Genomic DNA, 18,998 nt, shown 5'->3' on the forward strand with positions numbered 1-18,998 from the left:
TGGCAGCACTCAAGACAACACTGCCACAGGAATCAGCCTCCAGAAGTAAGTGTCTCTCAAGGAGGCTGGATGCTCTTTAATAGCAGCTATCTTTCATTATACAGATAGACCTAGAAACTATCACAAATGCATGCCAGCAAGGTAGTGTGAGTACAAATACAAATCAGCCAAGGTGTAGTTATCAGAAGGTTTCCTACTGGCACTGCGCATGTACAGTGGTTACCAGGGAGCAGAGGAGAGACCCACCTAAAGAAAAGGGTTGTAAGCAGGTAAACCAATAAGGCAGAGGTCATGTGACTGCCTATCTGTGCGCACTGACTTAATTTCACCACTTCGTGAGATGTGCGTCCCACTACAGGTAAGGAAAGTAAGGATGACAGGTTAAGGAACTTACCAAAGTCACACCACTACTAAGTGACACAGCTGGGATCTAAACTCAGGTCTATCTGGCTCTAGAGGTCACAATGCCTGACTGTGGGTGAATATGCTGTCATCTTTTGTTTGCTTGGAGGCTACTCTGTAAGCCTTTAACTGTGCCCAGGCTGATTTAAGGCCTAGGTTCGTAGAGGTGGAGGTCTGAGGGCTGAGCACCGGAAGGCTGCTAAGGAGGGGAGAGACTCCCCCATGCTTCACACAGTTGCCCCCCACTCCCAACTCCAACCACCTCTCTGCTCTGCCATGTTTTCTTGCCAACCCTACCTTGTTTCTCCCATCTGCACTTCTGGGGAGCATGCCCTCAGATGGCCATGCTCACTACCCTCTCTGGCATCACCGGGGCTGGTGGAGAGCAGCCGACACACTAATCAACCCATACCCCTTCCTGGTACTCTCGCCAAAGCTGGGCACCCACTGTTTGCCACCTGGGTGAGGTGGCACAACTGGATTAGCACTGACAGTGAACTGAGGGTCATGGGACCACCCTCAGGAGCCAGGCATGGGCAAGGGGCACTAACTTCCTCCCAAGCCCTGGCCAGCCTTCGCTTGCACCTCTCCTGCTGGTAAGAGGCCAGGGACACAACCAACCCCACTGCTGCTGATCAAAGATGGGCCTCTGACTTTTCAGAGGAACTGACAACAGGGCGGGCGAGGGGGTAGGAGAGGCAAGCTGGTTTAGCTGTGGGACTGGGCTGAAACCCCTCAGCCTGCCCTGACCCCGATAGGCAAATCTGACCTCATCGACTATTGTATAGCAGTAGGACCAGAGCCTAGTCGTCCCCTCTGAAGACTGACCTCCTCCTGGGCAGCTTTCTATCTGCCTTCTCTAAGTCCTCAACACCTAGTATGACGGTTAGCACACAGCAGGGAACAACCTATGGCAAGAAAATACCAGAAATATTTCACAAATTGACATATTTACTTCATTATTTGCTGATCAGTTGAGTGCACATAGATGTATCTAAGTCACTTTTAAGTCATATCACTGCAAAGACACAAACACATGCTAGATCACCCTTCTGGGTGAGAGTCCTGGGGGACACTCAAGTCCCAGCGTGGCGTCTGTCTGTCTTCCATCTGCTCCACCAGCTCTGGCCAGCTCCCCCTGATCCTTCCCTTCTGCTTTCCCTCCTTTCTTTTTTCCTCCTCCCTCCCTTTCTCCCTTCCTTCCCTTTTTTCCTCCAAAATCTGTACTGTTTGGTAGATTCAGACAGAACTGGCTTAGTAGCTTTGTGACCTTGAAAAGGGGCTCTCCCATCTGCAAAGCAGGGCTCTCTAAAAGTGGTAGCTGCTAATGGCCTGCTGTGCAGCCGGCTCCCCAAGCCAGGTGCTGGGCGAGCACTGGGCGTGCATTTAGGGGCCATTACTCCTCACCACAGCCCTTGAAGTAGGTACTGACATTACTCCATTGGTTAGATGGGGAAACCAAGGCTGGAAGAGGCAAGGTAGCTACCCAAGAACAACTTGAGTGGAATTGGGATGAGACTCGGTCTGTCTCTCTCTGCCGATTTCAGGTTCACGAGAACCTACACAGCCGCTTGCTTGCTTCTTCCCTCCTTTCCTTTCAATACAGTGGCAAAGGAAGGACAGGCCGGTCAAAACAAAACGCAGGTTCACAGAAGCCTAAACACTGGTGCCGCTGCAGCTGCTTTGGCATCCTTGTTTCAGGCAGACTGCATTTCACCACTCTGGGACGCTGTAAATTCCATGGAGGCAAGGACCAGGGCTTTTGCTTCTCTGGGCAGGGAGAGACAGTGTCAGGAAGAGTAGCCACTTGGCAGACTGCTGGACGCAATGGGACTGTGAGGGCTCTGGGGCTTGCGGGGGTACGACAAGCAGGGATAGGACAAGTCCACAACAACTAACTAAGACCCGACATAAAGTGGGCTAGAGAGGGCTGCATGGAGCACCGTGGGAGCAGAAGAGAGCGCAGGGAGGACGACTTTCTCAGAGAGAAGTTTATTGGCACCACCCGCCACCACATCCAGTGTTAGGCTCTTTGACTTCAGTGTACTGAATCCTCACAAAGGAGGAAACTGAGCTCGAAGGCAACACCCTTGAAAAGCCGCTGAGCTGGGATTCAAATCCAGATCTGTCCGGTTATAAAACTCATGCCCCGTCCTCTGTACAGGCTGCCATCTGAAAGGACACCCACTCCAGGCCTCAAAGAATGATGTCCAGAATAAATGAATCACTTTCAGAGCAAAGTGAAAAACACATTCTCCCTAAATCTCATATCTAAACTGACTGGAAAAGCAAACATAAAGGACGCTGGGGACACGAACATGGTGAGATGAGCCATCTGAGCAAACGTCAGCCTCTCCTACCCCCAATTTCCTGCTCTCTCGGCCAACAAGGCCAATGGATATTCCAGAACAGCTACCGCTGATTAGTCCCAGAAGAGAGGTCTCTCAACTTCAATATCTTCAGGACAGCTTCACTCCTTGGGCCCTGGAGTCTTAGTTTTGTTTTTTATACTGCAAGACAGAAAGATTGTTGGAATTGGGTGAGGCAAGCCAACAGGAGAGGGAGGACCCAGGAAATCCTGAGGACCATGGTCACCTAGGCCTCAGATGTGCCCTGCAGGGGCTTCTTGGAGGTGGTGGAACCCAGATGGCAGAATCTCTAGTTGGTGCCTGGATCCCTTTTCTTCTTTAATGGAAAAGGAAGCTTATGGGGTTGGGAGGGAGGATAAGAAAAGAAAGACACTGGGAATTAGAATTGAACATACTGGCATGCCCATCATTCCCTTTAGGATGAGTCTATTAGAGAAAAATAAAATCTCAGGTAAGGGGGGACTCTCAGAAGCCATCTAGTGCAATCACTGAGTTTAAACAAATGAATCCTGGACCCCATATTTGGAGAGTCTGGTATAGGACAGGGAGGTGGGACCTGCTCCAGCACTCTAGGTTGTTCTAACACCAAAGTATAAGGACCAGCAAGTCAGTCTATATTCCTGATTCCCTCCCTTTCTCCACGAAAACAGATGCTTGCATGTTTCCTCAATAATGCTGCCTCAGTGTGAATACCTCCAGATACAGGGGGCTCGCTAACCCCCAAGATAGCTCTTTTCTCTGAGACATAGCAAGCCTGCTGCCAGCTATGTCACTATTGCTTCCAGGAAGATTGTTCTCTTTCTTCTTCCTGCCACCCCATCTGTTTATTCAGCCCTGTGAGGCAAAAATTTAGGAATTGAGGGTGTTCCCCCCACTCCCCACCTCCTCTTTACAGAAAACAAATGCAATCAGAAGGGCATCTGCCATCACCTTTCAGCTTCTAGAGGAGGGGAGCAGCTGGGTTGTTCTCAACTGTAGGGCAGAGGTGACCCCTGGTGGTCACAGAGATTACAGCTCACAGGTGGAAGTGGGAGCCAAGCACTTACTTTGTTCATGATCCAGTCAGCATCTTCAATGGCTCTTTTAATAATCTGCTGGATTCTCTCAGGATTGTCTTCATCTGAATGAACTCGGAAACTCTGAAAGTTTAAACATAAAAAAAGATGACAAAATTCACAGGACCGGCAGCTTCAGAGTACCAGGCATGGGCCAGGCATACTGCAGGCACTTTATACTCAGCATCAATCTTACCCCTCCATAGAGAGTTGATCCCACACAGAGATGAGGAAAGAGGCTCAGAAACCCTAACTTGCTGCTAAGCAACAGTGCCAGCATTTGAATCCTACTCTATTCAATTGCATAGCCCATACTCCCACCAGCAGGACACTGTGAAAAGGAAGAGTGGCTCCCAAATTACCCCCAAATCTAGCTGGGCCCAAAGATTTTAAGGCAGTGGGGGGTGGAGTTAAGTGAAATTTCCATCTGTTTCATCTGCTCTTCCCAAGAAGCTGCTTTCACTAGGGCGAGACCTTGGCCTCACAACGGGGAAGAATAGGGCTTCTTCTGGCCCATGCTGTTAAGTCAGGCAGAGAAAGGAGGGGCAGGGGTGGCTTTGGGAAATCCAGTCAGGCCCAGGCTGTTGTTTGCTTTTGACTAGATGTTCACCCTTGAGAAGCTCGCAATGTGAGATTCAGGTTCATCAGTGTGGCACTCAGAACCCTTCAAAAGAAATGGTACCTCCTCTGCCCTATTACTGTCAATCTCATACATCCTCCTACTTGTCTTTAGAGCACCTCAAATGCTCACCTCCAGGAAGTCCTCCCTTACTCCCTCAGATAGCTAACTGCTCCCTTCTCCAGGATTCCACAGCCCTCTGTTGCTATTTTTATTTTTACTTTCCATGTGACATTTGTATGAATTTTAGTCTTTAACTCTTTATTTGGAAATAATTTCAAGAACAACACAAAAGAATTCCCCTCAGAATCACTGATTCTTAACATTTTCCACATTTGCTTTATCATTCTCTCTTTATATGTTTGTATAAAAATGCTGGAAGCATGGTAAAGTTGAGGGCATCATGCCCTTAACTCCTACTAAACACTTCAGTGCGTATTTCCTAACCAGGGCATTCTCTTAATAACCACGGCAATCAAATTGAGAAAATTTAACACTGATAAAACGCTATTATCTAATCTAAAGCCCATATTCCAATTTCATGAATTTCTGCAATAATGTCCTTTATAATAATTGTCTCCTTCTGGCCCAGGATCCAATCTGGGACCGTGCATTACATTTAGGAATCGCATCTCCTCAGTCCTCTTTAAACCAGAGCAATTATTCTGCCTTTCTCTGTGTTTTGTGACATTGACGTTTGACGAGTATGGGCCAGTTCTATGGTAGATGGTCCCTTGGTTTGGGTTTACCTGATGTTTGCTCATAATTAAGTTCAGGTGTGCATTGTTAGCAGCAACGCCTGTTAAAATGATGTTGTGCCCCATACTATTTTAATTAACCATTTAGCTGCCTTATTCAAGCCCTGGCACAGAGCTGGTGTGCTAGATGATGCAACCTCTGTTTCCTGAACAGAAACCAGACAGAGAAGCTAGGCTTCTGGTGGCTCTTACCAAACTGTGGCCCCACCACCACCACCTGAAAGCTCATCCCTGCCCCCTGCCCCCTGCCCCCAACCCCATGAAGGGACCCATATTACAGAAATTATCCCCTACCCATGGCCCAGCATATGCTGCTCCCACCTGCCTGACAGCGTGTTTGTAATGCTCCTGGATGCCCTTCGTGGGCAGCTGCCGGCAACAGCGCAGCAGGTATCGGTAGAGCTGCAGTGGCCTCTGGACCAGCTCTGCCCCTGGTAGTGGAGCCATCCGCAAGACCATCTGTCCCTGGAAAACATAGAGCATCACTTCTAAGGTATCAAGCCAATACTTAGCCCTGACCTCCAACTCCCCGTCCTCTATAAAGCAAGCTTGATACAGCACAGAGGCCAGGTTCCCCTCATGCCAACCCTATGGAACCCAGACCCTGAGCTCAGGCTGAGAATTCAGTCCTATAGAAGTCTAAGCCCGGAGCAGACCTGCAAGGACCAAAGACAAGATGTGCAGCCTCATCTTGGCGTCTTCTTTCTGGACACTAAGTTTAACCGGTGGGTAAGGAGGTGTCACTAACAGGCAGAGTAGGGGAGACAAGCAGAAAAACTGCTGATAAACCAGTTAACCTCAAGCAACAGAGGGCAGGATGCCCAGAGGTCTGAGCCTCGCTACTCAAAGTGTGGCCCTGGACAGGCAGCACTGACATTGCCCAAGAGCTTGTTAGAAATGCAGAATCTCAGCCCCACCTACTAGACAGAACCTGCGTTTTAACAAAATAACGATTTTAACAATTCTAGAGGGCTCTGCATGAAGCAGCAGCTACTTACAGAGTTGTCATGCTGACCAGGGCCTGGGCACACGATTTCATTTTACTGTGTATTATAAATAAGAATAATGAGCACTTGTTCTGTCCTATTCACTTTACTTAGTGACTAATGCACACATTAAAAAAATCAGCACAGCACCGCAATGTTCACTGCAGCACTATTTACAATAGCCAAGATACGGAAGCAACCTGAGTGGCCAATGGTAGAAAATTGAATAAAGAAGAAACAGCACATATATACAATGGACTATTACTCAGCCATAAAAAATGAAATCGATGGACCTAGGGGGTATTATGCTAAGTAAAATAAGTCAGACAAATACGATATGGCCTCACTTATGTGTGGAATCTAAAGAATAAAATAAACAACAACAATTACAAAAAAAAAACAAAGACAGGACTCATAGATACAGAGAAAAAACTGATAGTTACCAGATAGGATGGGGGTTGGCGGGATGGGTAAAAAACGTGAAGGGATTAAGAAGTGGTTACAAATTGGTAGTTACAAAATAGTCATGGGGATGTAAAGTATAGCATAGGGAAAATAATCAATAATATTGTAATAACTATAGTGCCGGGTAGGTACTAGACTTATCAGGGGGATCACTTCATAAATTATATAAATGTCTAACCACTACACCTGTGTCTAACCACTACAGCTGTACACCTGAAACTAATATAAAATAATATTGAATGTCAACTATAATTGAAAAATAAATAAACAATCAGCACAGAGAGGTCTGACAACTTGCCCAAGGTCATACAGTTGATAAGGATAGAGCTGGGATTCGAACCCAAAAAAGCTCCAGAGACCACCTTTTATTTTTATTTTTTTAAAAACTTTATCAAGATGTAGTTAATATACAATTAACTGCACATATTTAAAGTGTACAATCTGATAAGTTTTGACATATTTATATACCTAAGAAGCCATCATCACAATCAAGAGAGCGAATACCTCCATCACCCCCATGTTTCCTCATGCTTCTTTGTAATCCCTCCCTCCTACCCTCACCACTCCCCACTCCCAAAGCAAGCACTGCTTTGTCACTTCAGATCAGTTTGCATTTTCCCGAGTTTTACCTAAAAAGATAGAGAACATGCTCTTCTGTGTCTGCTTTTGTGTCTGCAGAATCCATATTTTTAACCTCTGTATTACAACGGCTCTCTCCAAAGAGAGAGCCTACAACTCTAATCCGGCCTCTTATTTTTTAAAGCAGGACGCTCTAAGAATATAGATTTTTTTTCCAATGGTAGATTCTAGAACATAAGAACTTATTAAGTTTCTGCTAAGTACTTTCCAGCCCATAACTGTCCCCTTCTTTATGCTCACTGCACCATAGGCTCCCGCCTAGGCATCTGCCACAGCGTCTTACCTGGTGTCCCTGCCCCCAGCCTGTCACTCTCTAGTCTCCTCCACAGACTCCGTGTCCTGGGTTCATCCCACAGTCGGCCACAAGGAATTTCTCCCAGATGCCCCAAATCCACAAGTACATCACCTCTTGGTGCCTTTGCTTATGCAGTCCCCTGAACGTAGAGCTCCCTTCCCCTCTTCTGGTGAGGAACTCACGTTCAGCCTACCAAGTCCAGCTCAGTGTCACTGCCTCTAGGAAGCCCTTCCTGACTGTCCCTCCCTGGTGGGGCTGCAGTACCCTGCTCACAGAGCTGTTATAGTGCTTCCCACACTGCCAGGGATTCATCTGCTGCCAGGCCTGTGGAGCCTGGCCCAGGCCCCGGCGCTTAGTGTCCTGTTTGTTGAACTGGACTGAATGGAATGTGTTATCTCCTCTGTACAGATTTCCTCTCTATGACAGAAAAGCTCACTATATTCCAAATGAAGGAGCTAAAAGACCAAGGTTAAATGATGCCTTGGTTTTAAAGTAACATTAAAAAAAAGAAGGAAAGGCAACCCCCTCCTCATCAAAAAGAGAACCAGAATTCTAAATCTATCAGAAGTCCTTAGACTACGAAAAGAAACTCATTAAGTAACTAATTTCAAAGGCTCCTTCATTCCATTTCTAGCATATTATCTTCCTGACATATTATCTCCACAGCTAAGTTTGCCAATTGCTCATGGTACTCTGGTCTCTAGCTCTAACACAGGGGTGGGCAAGTTGTTGTCTGTCCTAAACACCCATCCTCCCTTTTGGTAACAGCCACAGATGTGTGACTGGTGATCCACTCCTCCCCAGGTCTCAGCTCATACGCTCTGGGTGAAGCTTTGCTCCAGGCCTAACCAATCAGAGATGTGCAACCATATGGTCACAGGGACTGGTTCACAGATGGGCACATGATGGAAGCTGAGTGAATCTCAACACCTTTGCAAGAGTGACTGCAAAGGACTCAACATTTTCTCTAGACTTGATGCTGAGAAGACTTGATACTATCTCAGGGAGGCCATCTTGCCTTTTCTTAAAGCCTGAGACTAAAGCCACACAGCAGAAGGCAGAGCTAAGAACCTGGGCTAAAACCAAGTCTGAAGAACTCATTCGAGCCCCAAAACCATCCACCTGAAGGCGGTCCCACCCCTAGACTTTTCAATGATCCAAGCCAATTAATCCCCTTTGCCAAAGCAACTTGAGTTTGCTGTTTTGTCACTTGAAACCAAGAGTCCTAACTGATCAAAAAATCTTAATCTCTCAAATTCTGCTTCCATGATTAGTTCTAATGTTTCAACTCTAAGAAAGAATACAAAGGTCCTCCTGCCACAAATATCAGCTGGCCCGGCTGCCTAGCCATGCTTCAGTCCAACAAATTGAGGAGAACACCATACAATCGGGACAAATACCTTCAAAGGCCACCACAGAGGACATTCCACTGAAGTCCCTAACCCAATGGGCAGACTCCACTGGCAGGCTTCCCCAAACTATATAAAGTGCTAATCGAATATCGTAAAATGCCAGTCGTGTAACAGATGGTCGCCAGCTGCAGTCTTCAAAATTAACATTTGGAAAGAGCACAGCTTTGTTTCATTACTTAAAATCCCAGGCAATACTTAGAAACCAACTCAGCAAGTATGGGCGGGAGATTATTTTCAGCTCAATTATAATTCTTAGTCATTCTCAGTAATATCTAGCAGAGAATGCATGTGTGGGTCCACTCAGAAGAGTTAAACTAAAAATGTTTTAATTTAATTTAAAGTGTGGGTTTGCTATTATTTAAGGGGCAATGAACCTCACAACATCATTGCTAAAACGGTAGTCAAACCCTGTGGCCCTAAGAGCACTCACTTCACATATCCTGCTCTTCGGACTTGACCTTAGGCTCTCCACCTGGAGAGGGCTCCCTGCCCCTGTGAAGGCACTGCCATCTTCCCAGGCAACCAAATCAAAATCATCACCGAGCCAACCCACTCCTCCTTCTTCCTCAATTCCCATGCCATTGGTCTCTAAGTCCTATTCAATTCTACCTCTGAATGCCCTCTCAAATCTGTCCCCTCCTATTTCCACTGCGCACCCTTGGTTAAGGCTCTTATCACAGCTCATGTGGACAACTCCGAGAGTTCCCAGCAGGTCTCCCTGTCTTCCAATCTGTTCTCCATTCAATGGCCAGGGTGAATCTTTCCAAAATGTAACTCTCGGTATGTCGCGTTCCTGCCTAAAACCCCTGATATCCACCGTTACCCACCTCCCCTATCATTCATGACAACTTTTCCCAGAATGTGAGTCAAATACGAAATTCCTTTAAGCAGTATGTGGAGCAACACCTTTTTATTGTAATGATTTTATATTTATTTTCATATGTAATGAGAAAAAAAATCCCATCATTTCATATGTATTATGGTTTAAAAGTTTTAAAAATGGCTTAAAACTGATTTTTTAAAATGCATTAAGCAAATAAGAATGCAGTTAAATGTGGATATGATGAAAATCATACAAGTGGTACTGAAGTTTGGAAAGCACTAGTCTACAGAATAAAATCCATACTCCTTTCCAGGGCCTCCAAGGCCCTCTTGATCTGGCCCGTACCCACATCCTCTTCACATCTCCCACCACCCACTACCAGGCCTGGCAAACTGAGCTCTGAGTGACACACTCCGTGACATCCTATTGTATGTTCACCTGCTATGTGACAGAATGCATATAGTAGATGTATTAGGATTCTGTAGAGACAAAAAGAAATAGGAGATAGATAGATAGATAGATAGATAGATAGATAGATAGATAGATAGATAGATAGATAGACAGACAGACAGACAGACAGGCAGGCAGGCAGACAGATGGACGGACAAGAGATAGATGATAGACAGAGATAAAGATAGACAGAAAGACAGATAGACAAATTCAAAATCTGTAGAGTTCATGTTCCAGTTTGAGTCTGAAGGCCAGAAGCTGTTATAAAACCAGGAAGAGCCAATATTCCAGTTTGAAGGCTGTCAGGCAAGCGAATTCTCTTACTCAGGGGAGAGACAGTCTATTGTTCTCCTCAGGCCTTCAAGTGCTTAGATGAGGGCCACCCACATCAGGGAAGACAATCTGCTTCACTCAGTCTCCTGATTTAAATGTTAATCTTATCCAAAAATACCTTCACGGACACATCCAAAATAACATTTGGCCAAAAATCTGGGCACCCATGGCCCAGTCAAGTTGACACATAAACTTAACCATCACAGTAGATGCTCAGTATCTATATGTTGAATGAATCCTACTTCTTCTTACAATACCCTTATCCGTTTCCTGCAGATCTCTTGATCCTTCGACACTCAGCTGAGGTCTGGCACCTCCTCCAGGAAGCCCTCACTGACCTAAGCACTCCTGCCACCATGCTCTGTGAGAGGCCCGTGGATACCTCAAACAGACCTCATCACCCCACATTACTCTAGTTCAGGCTCCATCACCTCTCCCCTGGAGTACTGGAAGGGTAATTACCTTCCCTCCAACCCCTGCCAGCCATCCTTTACATGGCAGTCACAATGCTTTATCTAACTCCAAACTTAAATTCTCCCCAAAGCTGGACATGATATTGGATGTTATTATTAGTTAATTTACTTAGGTATAATAACAATGTTGTGGTTATGTGGGAGACTGTTCTTATTCTAAGGAGATGCAAGTAGAAGTATTTCAAGGTGATGTGTCATCACATCTGCAACTGATTTTCAAATGGTTCATCAAAAGACAACACAGAAAGAGAAAACACAGAGTGAGAAAGATAAAGCAAACACAACAAAATGTTAAGATTGTGTTTAGACAGCAGGTGTAAGGATAGGTATTGTGCTGTTATTTCAACTTCTATATATTTTGAAAATTGTCATAACAAAAAGTTATTTTTGAAAAATCCTCCCGCAGCTTTGCCATCACCTAGTGGATAAAGCCTTAAACTCTTTAGGCTGACACCAATTCCTAAAGCTTTTTTACCTGCCAAGATTCATCCCTCATCACTCTTCCACCTGCCAGGCACACTGACACACCACTTAGAGTTCCTTTAACAATAACACCAATAATAATAATAATAACAATCACTAACAATTATTATTACACCTGCTTTACTGAATAGTTACCATGTGATAAGTCCTATTCTAAACAAGGCAAGTGAATTAACTAATTTTAATCTTCACAATAACTCTACAAGAAGGTACCATTATACTCTTCCTTTACAGATAAAGAAACAGAGGCAAAAAAAAAAAAAGGGTAGGAAATTTGTCCAAGTTCAGACAGCTGAGTGCAGAAGCCAGGATTTCTACCCAGGAAGTCTGGCTCCAGAGGCCGTGGTGGATGCTCCCTGGAACACTAGCCCCATTCTCTGAATAAACTTCTACTTATCCTGTAGCTGACATTTGTGGTTTTTTCTAACAGCTCTCCCTGTCCTAATTTCTTTTTAAGGGATGACTTCTTTCCATTGAGTTAGGCCTGCTGAGACTGTTACCAGTGGCTCGATCTCTCCCAGGCACAAATTGAGCATTGGACCCCAGCTAGGTTGATTGAGTATTCCCCACCTCTGGAAATGGGTTGTCGAACAGGGTTACAAAAGAGCCTGAAAATGACTTCATGTACTCCAGCAGTAGTATGCCCTGATCAGCTTCTTCCTGCTCTGAATTGTCCTTGTAGGTCCTGCCGCCTCGTCTGCCAGAAATGTCTAGATTACTGCCCAATTCTCCAGCTTTCTCCCTTGATTCTGTGAGCTCCTAGCATTCTTGCAATTAACTTCTTTTTGACTGAGTCCTTCTATCCATTCTTACACAGAACTAGACTCTTTCTATTATCCGTTTGCATGTAGCCTGTTGTACCTGCTTAGGTTAGCAGGAATCACCCCATGCTCCGAGGGTTTGCCTCTCAATTTCCCTGACCAGACCAAACTCCCATGCGGGCACGGACTGAGTCAGTTCCTCCATCTCTGTTCCTTCAATGCCTAGCACAGTCCTGGGCACATAGTGAACTTCTCCATAAATGCTTGCCAACTGAATAACCTCAAAATCTGACCCCGCCCCTAACTTGAGAAAACAACAGCTTAGCCTTCTCCCAGCCTAATGGCCCCGAGGATCCAAATGTGGCTGAGACAGACCCAAGGTCTGTGGATTTCATTGATTCAATTAGCTCTGTATACATCAAAGAGAAAAAATATATATTTGTTTAGTCAAATAATATTTATTTAGCTTTTTCCTAAGTAAGAACTGAATTCTGGTTATTCCTCCTGCAGCCTTTCATGAATTAGGAAGTTATAAAATCACTTAAGGTAGCAGGCTTGGCTCACAGTAGGCTCTCAGTAAAAGATGTTAATTGAATGAACAGAAAAACAGTCCAAAGTAAGCAGTCTTTCAAAACCAGAACACTGAAAAGCTGGAAGCCACCTTCTCCATCTAATATAAAACAAATCTCTTCTCCACATCTCTGGCAGCCCAAGATGTCAGAAAATACTTTTGGTTCTGAGCTAAAATCTGCTCTATAAAATTCTAATTATTGGTCTGAGCTCTGCCCTTTGGAGCTAAAGTCTCTGCTAAAATACCCCCAAGTCCTGTCTTTAATTATTCAAAGTCAATTATCCCAACTCTCATTCATTTCTTTTCCAAGATAACCACCCTGCCTGTCTGTCCAATTCACTCACCCTCCTCTGGACACACTCACCCTCATTAATGATCTCACAATTAAAATCGCAGTTTGCTTGTGTTCTGACCAGCGCCATGGGCAGCCGCGCTCAGGTGGCACTATCACTTCCTCAACTTGGGAATTCAAGGAATGCAACTCAGACCGAATTCTCTGGGCCCTTACCTGGCCCTGACATTCAGTTCAAAGGTACCTTTTTTCTCATGAACTATGCTTTTTTGTTTTCCATGAACTTAAGTCTGTTTCCCTATCTTGCATTTTACTGGTTCAGTCCAGAGTCACAATCTCTGGGATGCCTGATCCTTTCTGTTATACAACTCAACTCAATTCAGCATAACAAAAGCATAGAAACGATCACATGCCCGGTACAAATGGGGTACAAAGAAAGAGAGATTAACCCCAGCAGGCTGTGTCGGTCACCCATACAATGCCATTCAGAGCATCTAACATGTGCGTGGCTCTGGACTCAGCCCTAGGACCACAGAGTTGAAAGGCCTGACATGTTAAGGAACAGTCTTACCCCAAGCCTCCCACAAAGCTGATAGCATGTCTTACTAGCTACCATGTGCCAGGTAGGTGTTGAGAGCTTTACATGTGTTGTGTCATGTATCCTCACAACAAACTTATGGGGTATATGTCATTAGCCCCATTTTAGAGATGAGGAAACTGAGGTTCTGACAGGTTAAAGTAACTTGGCAGAGGCCACACAGCTAATGCATGGTCAGGTCTATTTGATTCCAAAGCCCATGCCCTTACCAGCTTTTAACGCCACCTGCTATGTTGATATCTGAGCCACCCACAAAAGGCTGCCCAAATCAAGCTAAGGACTTCGCAGAGAACTCTCCCTAGGGCTCATTCAAGACCAGGTCTAAGCATTCATGAAAGCACTTGACTGTTCTATTATTCAGCACTTATTTTCCAGCCTTCTCCATAAAACCTTGCTTCATGCTTTTCAGAAACACAAGGACACCATCTATAGCTTCCCCTGCATATAGATCAAAAAAAGTTACAAGGCTGATGTCAATTACACAAAGGGGCAACTAAGGATTTGCATTCAAAAAGTTCTTAGGAAATCCAAAAGAGAATATGATAGAATAAAGGAAAAGAACACAAAGGGATTTCCTGGGAGCCAAATGGTACCATGGGCACAGATGCTAAGAAACAGGCCTACAGCCCCACTTAACCTCATTGTCTCTTTCCTTGATTTTTGCCCTGACATAGGGTGCCTAAAAATAAGTAGAAAAAAATGAAAGAAAGGAAGAAAGGAAGGAAAGTAGGAAGGAAGGAACTAGGGAACATAACTGGAAATCATGCCCTATTGAGCACAAGCTAAATCAAGCTTGCATAGGCCATTGTTTAAATATGCAATTATTCTTCTGGATAGGGAAAGTCACAATATAGGATGAAAGCAGTTCTGCTCCCCACAACTCTGGGGTTCCAGCTTGCACATGTGCATTCTCCAAGCTAGAAATCAGGCAGCAATGCTTACTCCTCCAGTCTCTCTTCTACATAGTGGAGGCTCTCGAACCAGCCCTCTAAACTCCACCCCCTCATACCCTCTTCACCCCCTGGGCACTACCTTGGTTCCCAGCTTTGTAACAATGTCTCTTTCAGACTATCCCAATACCTCCCAATCAGTCTCTTTCCTTCCAGTCCAACCCCCACATTGCTGCCCAAGGACACTTCCTAAAAAACACACCCTGTCATGCTCCTTCTCCAAAATCTCTGTGAAGTATTCTTTACCCATGGCCTTCCAAAATCTGGCTCCAACTTCTCTCAACAAACTCATCTCTTACTGTCCTTCTTGCACGTCCTGCATTTTAGCCACACTGAACTTGGAGGTTAAGTTCATGGACTTTAGGATCAGATAGTCTGGGTTCAAATCCTGACTCCATTACTTGCCTGGGCAAGTTTCTTAACTTCCATCTCATTGTTTGTTGCACATTTGTCAGTGGGGCCGCTGACGGTATTTCCTACATAGAATCATTGTGAGAATTAAATAATGTTCCTAAACCACTAGCACCATGCCTGGCACATACTATGTGCTAACTATTCGTTGTTATTGTTAATAGCATCTTTGAAATGTGCTGTGCTTTTCAACATCTCTCTTTCTCCTACCTTGAATTCTTTACCCACCTCAAGAATTCCTCTTTATCTTTAAAGATCCAGTTCCTAGGTCACCTCTTTCAGGGTTTCACTCCATGCTATCCATGCTCATCACACTGTACTATAACCATTTATGTAACAATGTGATGGAATAGCACAGAGCAGGTTTTGATGACAAACCATCCTTATTTTGGAGCTTACCTCTGCCATGTACTAGCTGTGTAATACTGGGCAACTTGCTTGACTTCTCTGTACTTCTGCCTCCTCCTCTGTAAATTGGAGAATGGAATATATACCTCAAGAAAACAGGGGGTGGAATATAAAGATCAAGCAAGCTAACATAAGTGAAGTGCCTAGCACAGGGGCTGGCATATATTAGGCACCTGAATATCTTACCCTTTCCTACTCTACCTGGCTGTCTGTATTCCTTGCTAACTGTAAGTTACTGGATGACAGAGACTATATTGTATTAGACATCCCTCCACAATCAACAGTGCCCAGAACATAATAAAAGCTCAATAAATATGTGTTGATTGACTCCCTCTAAACCAGAGAAGAAACTAAAGCCAGGAGGAAAGTGATTGTCCTGAAATCACAAAGCCATCTCAAACTCAAGTTCTTTGGCTCTGAACCCTCAGCTCTTTCTACCACACCTGCTATCTCAAAGGCTAAGGAGTCACCCTGAACATCACATCTGTCAGCCCAAATTGCCGAGTCTTTCTTTACCAGTTTCAAGTGAACCTCGTGAGCTATCCCAGCCAAAGCAAACATGTTTGATCCAGAGCTGAATAACGGGGAACCCGAACTGAATCATTGTAACATCAGACTGCTTTGTTACAGTGGCCTCCCACACACAGGCCACAAAACTCTCTGGTTTGAGGGCAAATGAAGAGAACAAATGTATTGTATACGTACCAGGTGTTAAACAATGGGCTGAGTACTTCAGGGGAGCTACTTAATCTACAACCCTATTATTCCCACTTTATAGAGGAAAAAGACTAAGGCTCAAGGTCACACAAAACTAGGAGGGAGCCACAGCTGTACCCAGGTCTCTGCCTTCCTAACTCAAACTCTTTCTACACATACCCAGGGCTTGTCTGAGAGGATCATTGAGCCAAAAATCCCTGGTTTATCCTTTTCTTCACCCCCTCCCACTACCCCTGGCCTTCTTGCTTGTCCTCACATACCCAGCCACTCTTCAGGGTGCCCACATGGTCCACCCCACCCCCAATGATCCAGGTCTCACACAAGAGGCCTTTGTTGGCTACACTATAGTCTCTTCTATTTATCTTCATGGCATTCTTCACTTTATATTTATATTCCCCCACTGAGATGTAAGCTCCATAAAAGCAGGGAGTTTATCTTGTTTATAACTGCATCCCTAGTACAGTACAGTGCCTGACACATATAGGGGTGTGTGAGTAGTACTAGTCATTGAGCACCAACAAGGTGCTGGGTGCTGCGGATACAGAAACAAACACAAGAGCCCCTATTCCCATGGAACTTACACATTAACAAAAAAAGATAATAAAAACCAATTATAACTTAATACTACAAAGTGGAATTCTAGTCCTTGAGAGACTGGCTCATGGGGTCCTTCACCCAGTCAAGGGTCAGAGTTGTTTTCTTAAAAAAGAGACAAAATTAATCTGAGGTCTGAGGGAAGAGCAGGATTTCGTTGGGTGAAGGTGAAGATGGAGGGGTGATGAAGACAGAGCTGCCTGCAGCCTGCATGAAAGCCTAAGGGAGGTAGGGATTGCCAGGCCCACAGAAGCCCAAGAAGGCAGGGAGGGCAAACAAGAGCATAGAGGATACAGTCGGGAAGGTGGGGTCAGATCCAGAAGGGCCTGGTAGGTGGTGAGGGGTTAGATTAGTCCTGAGGTCCATCAGCTGATGAATGGATAAATAAAACATGGTACCTTCATACAATGGAATATTATTTGTAATTGAAAAGAAGTGAACTACTGATACATGCTACATGGATGAACCTTGAAAATATTACTCTAAGTGAAAGAAGCTAGTCACAAAAGACCAAATACTGTATGATTTCATTTATGCACAAAGTGCAGAACAGGCAAATCTATAGACAAAGTAGGTTAGCGCTTGCTAGGGCTGGGGGAAGGGGACATGGGGGCAGTTACGACTAAAGGTTTCTTTTTGGAAGTAATGAAAATGTTCTAAAATTGATTATGGTGATGGATGGTGTTCAAGTCTGTGAATGTATTACATTCAATTGTGCATTTTAATTGCATGCTATGTAAAAGCTAACAAAAGATTAGTCTTAAGGGCTAAGGGGTTTGGCTACGAGTGACTTCATTTGTTACTCAGAAGCATAAATCAAAACGTGAAGGTTACTCCAGGTAACAACACTCACAGGGCACTCTGGGTAGATGGACCGTGCGGGGGCTACGTCTACTTTTTTAAATGAGCAAACCGAAGCTGACCACGGAGGCGTGTGCCAGACAATGAACATTAAACTAGCTAGCCCGGGGACCCGGCTTCACAGAGGAGTCTGAAGACCCTTGAGCTCTTTGTGGCCCCCACGCCCCTGCTGGAGGCCTGGGGCCTTCTCCGCTCCTCCCAGCCGCCCCGACGAGGCCTGCGAAAAGTCACGCTCCAGGCCACCCGGCTCTTCAGGGGCACGAGAACGGACGGGGGAAAGGAAGGGAGTACTGCAGGTCGCCGCTAGGTCTTCCACAGGCCACGCAAAGCCAAGGATTCCCAAAGTGTCACACGCCCAGCCCACCCCGTTGCCCCAGCGGCTCCGCGCGCCCCCGCCCTCCGCCTGCGCCCAGCGGCTCACCCGCCTCCACTGAGGAACGTGAACCCCGGACGCGGAGGACGCGGAGCCGCGACTGCGCCTGCGCCCCCGGACATGCGCAGCACCGCCCCCGCCTGGCCACTGTGCGCCCAGCGCCCTCTGTCGGCCGCGTGCGGGACTCGGGGTCCCCAACATGTGATAGCTGCTGGGTTCCCCTTCCCTGATCCAACCGACCCAGTAGAAAAAGAAAGCTATCCCACTAACAGCCGTCTTTACCTTAAGCACCTACTCTTCTTTCGGGCTGTTGCTACCTCAGAAATAAGCCCTAAAAGGCAGACTCTCCCCCATATTCTTGAATACGGATCACTGCTAAAATATTAGGAGTGTTCAAGATCTGTGAAAAGGCTTGCTAGAGGTCTTTTCCTAAACCACTCGTGTTGATGACAAGAATTATATTTGGATGGGAATCTGCGTTTTGAATTATTTCATCAAATTACAGTCCCATAACACCTGTCAAAAGAATAAATATGACAGTAATAGGCATGCTTCCTTTCAGACCCATTATAATTATAATTGAGGAAAAGAATACAGAATTTAAACTCAGAGCTACTGCCAGTATCATTCTTTGAAAATGAAATAATGCTGTTTTATTAAATAGGCTCTCCCCGCTCTAATGTTTAAAGCTAAAGTGCTTCTCTGAATTGATTTAAATACAAGTTTTATATCTTGAAAGAAATAAAGATGAGTCTTTATCTTCAGACAAACCCCCTGTTCAATGATGCTGCTGATCTTCTCTCAGCTGATGTCTAAAAGGGAGTTAGGTTGTTAGTGGGTAATATTGCTTCTGTTCACGTCTCTCTTCTCCAGGGCTTTTTAAACCTATTTGTAATGAAA

General features: G+C 45.2%; 1 protein-coding gene across 6 annotated transcripts; it reads right to left on the bottom strand.

Annotated features, from left to right (window-relative positions):
- Positions 1 to 1,333: 1,333 nt before the first annotated feature.
- LYRM9 (LYR motif containing 9) lies at positions 1,334 to 18,203 on the bottom strand. Of its 6 annotated transcripts, none has more exons than XM_015599151.2 (5): positions 18,147 to 18,190; positions 15,545 to 15,612; positions 5,498 to 5,668; positions 3,818 to 3,910; positions 1,334 to 2,912 (listed from the first exon to the last, which is right to left on the bottom strand). In XM_015599151.2, exons 2-5 carry the CDS (start codon positions 15,551 to 15,553, stop codon positions 2,895 to 2,897), a joined length of 291 nt encoding a protein of 96 aa, XP_015454637.1. In that variant the 5' UTR covers positions 15,554 to 15,612; positions 18,147 to 18,190; the 3' UTR covers positions 1,334 to 2,894. The 6 variants fall into 6 exon arrangements, with proteins under 6 accessions (XP_015454637.1, XP_015454638.1, XP_015454636.1 ...); XM_015599152.2 differs by having other exon boundaries at positions 5,525 to 5,668; positions 18,147 to 18,180; XM_015599150.2 differs by lacking the exon at positions 1,334 to 2,912 and adding an exon at positions 2,919 to 3,105 and having other exon boundaries at positions 5,525 to 5,668.
- Between the last annotated feature and the right edge of the window lie 795 nt (positions 18,204 to 18,998).

The sequence above is a fragment of the Pteropus alecto genome, unplaced genomic scaffold (genome assembly GCF_000325575.1).
Source record: "Pteropus alecto unplaced genomic scaffold, ASM32557v1 scaffold98, whole genome shotgun sequence".
NCBI classification, from domain to species: domain Eukaryota; kingdom Metazoa; phylum Chordata; class Mammalia; order Chiroptera; family Pteropodidae; genus Pteropus; species Pteropus alecto.

Bases quoted from the DNA above. Each gene is read 5' to 3' on its own strand.
- LYRM9 (XM_025041815.1), bottom strand. The intron at 3,911-5,497 runs GTAGGGGATAAT...TTAAACTTTCAG, and splicing joins CAGCATATGCTGGGCCATGG to AGTTTCCGAGTTCATTCAGA. The intron at 3,106-3,817 runs GTAAGTGCTTGG...CAACCCCATAAG, and splicing joins CTGACTGGATCATGAACAAA to CTTCCTTTTCCATTAAAGAA.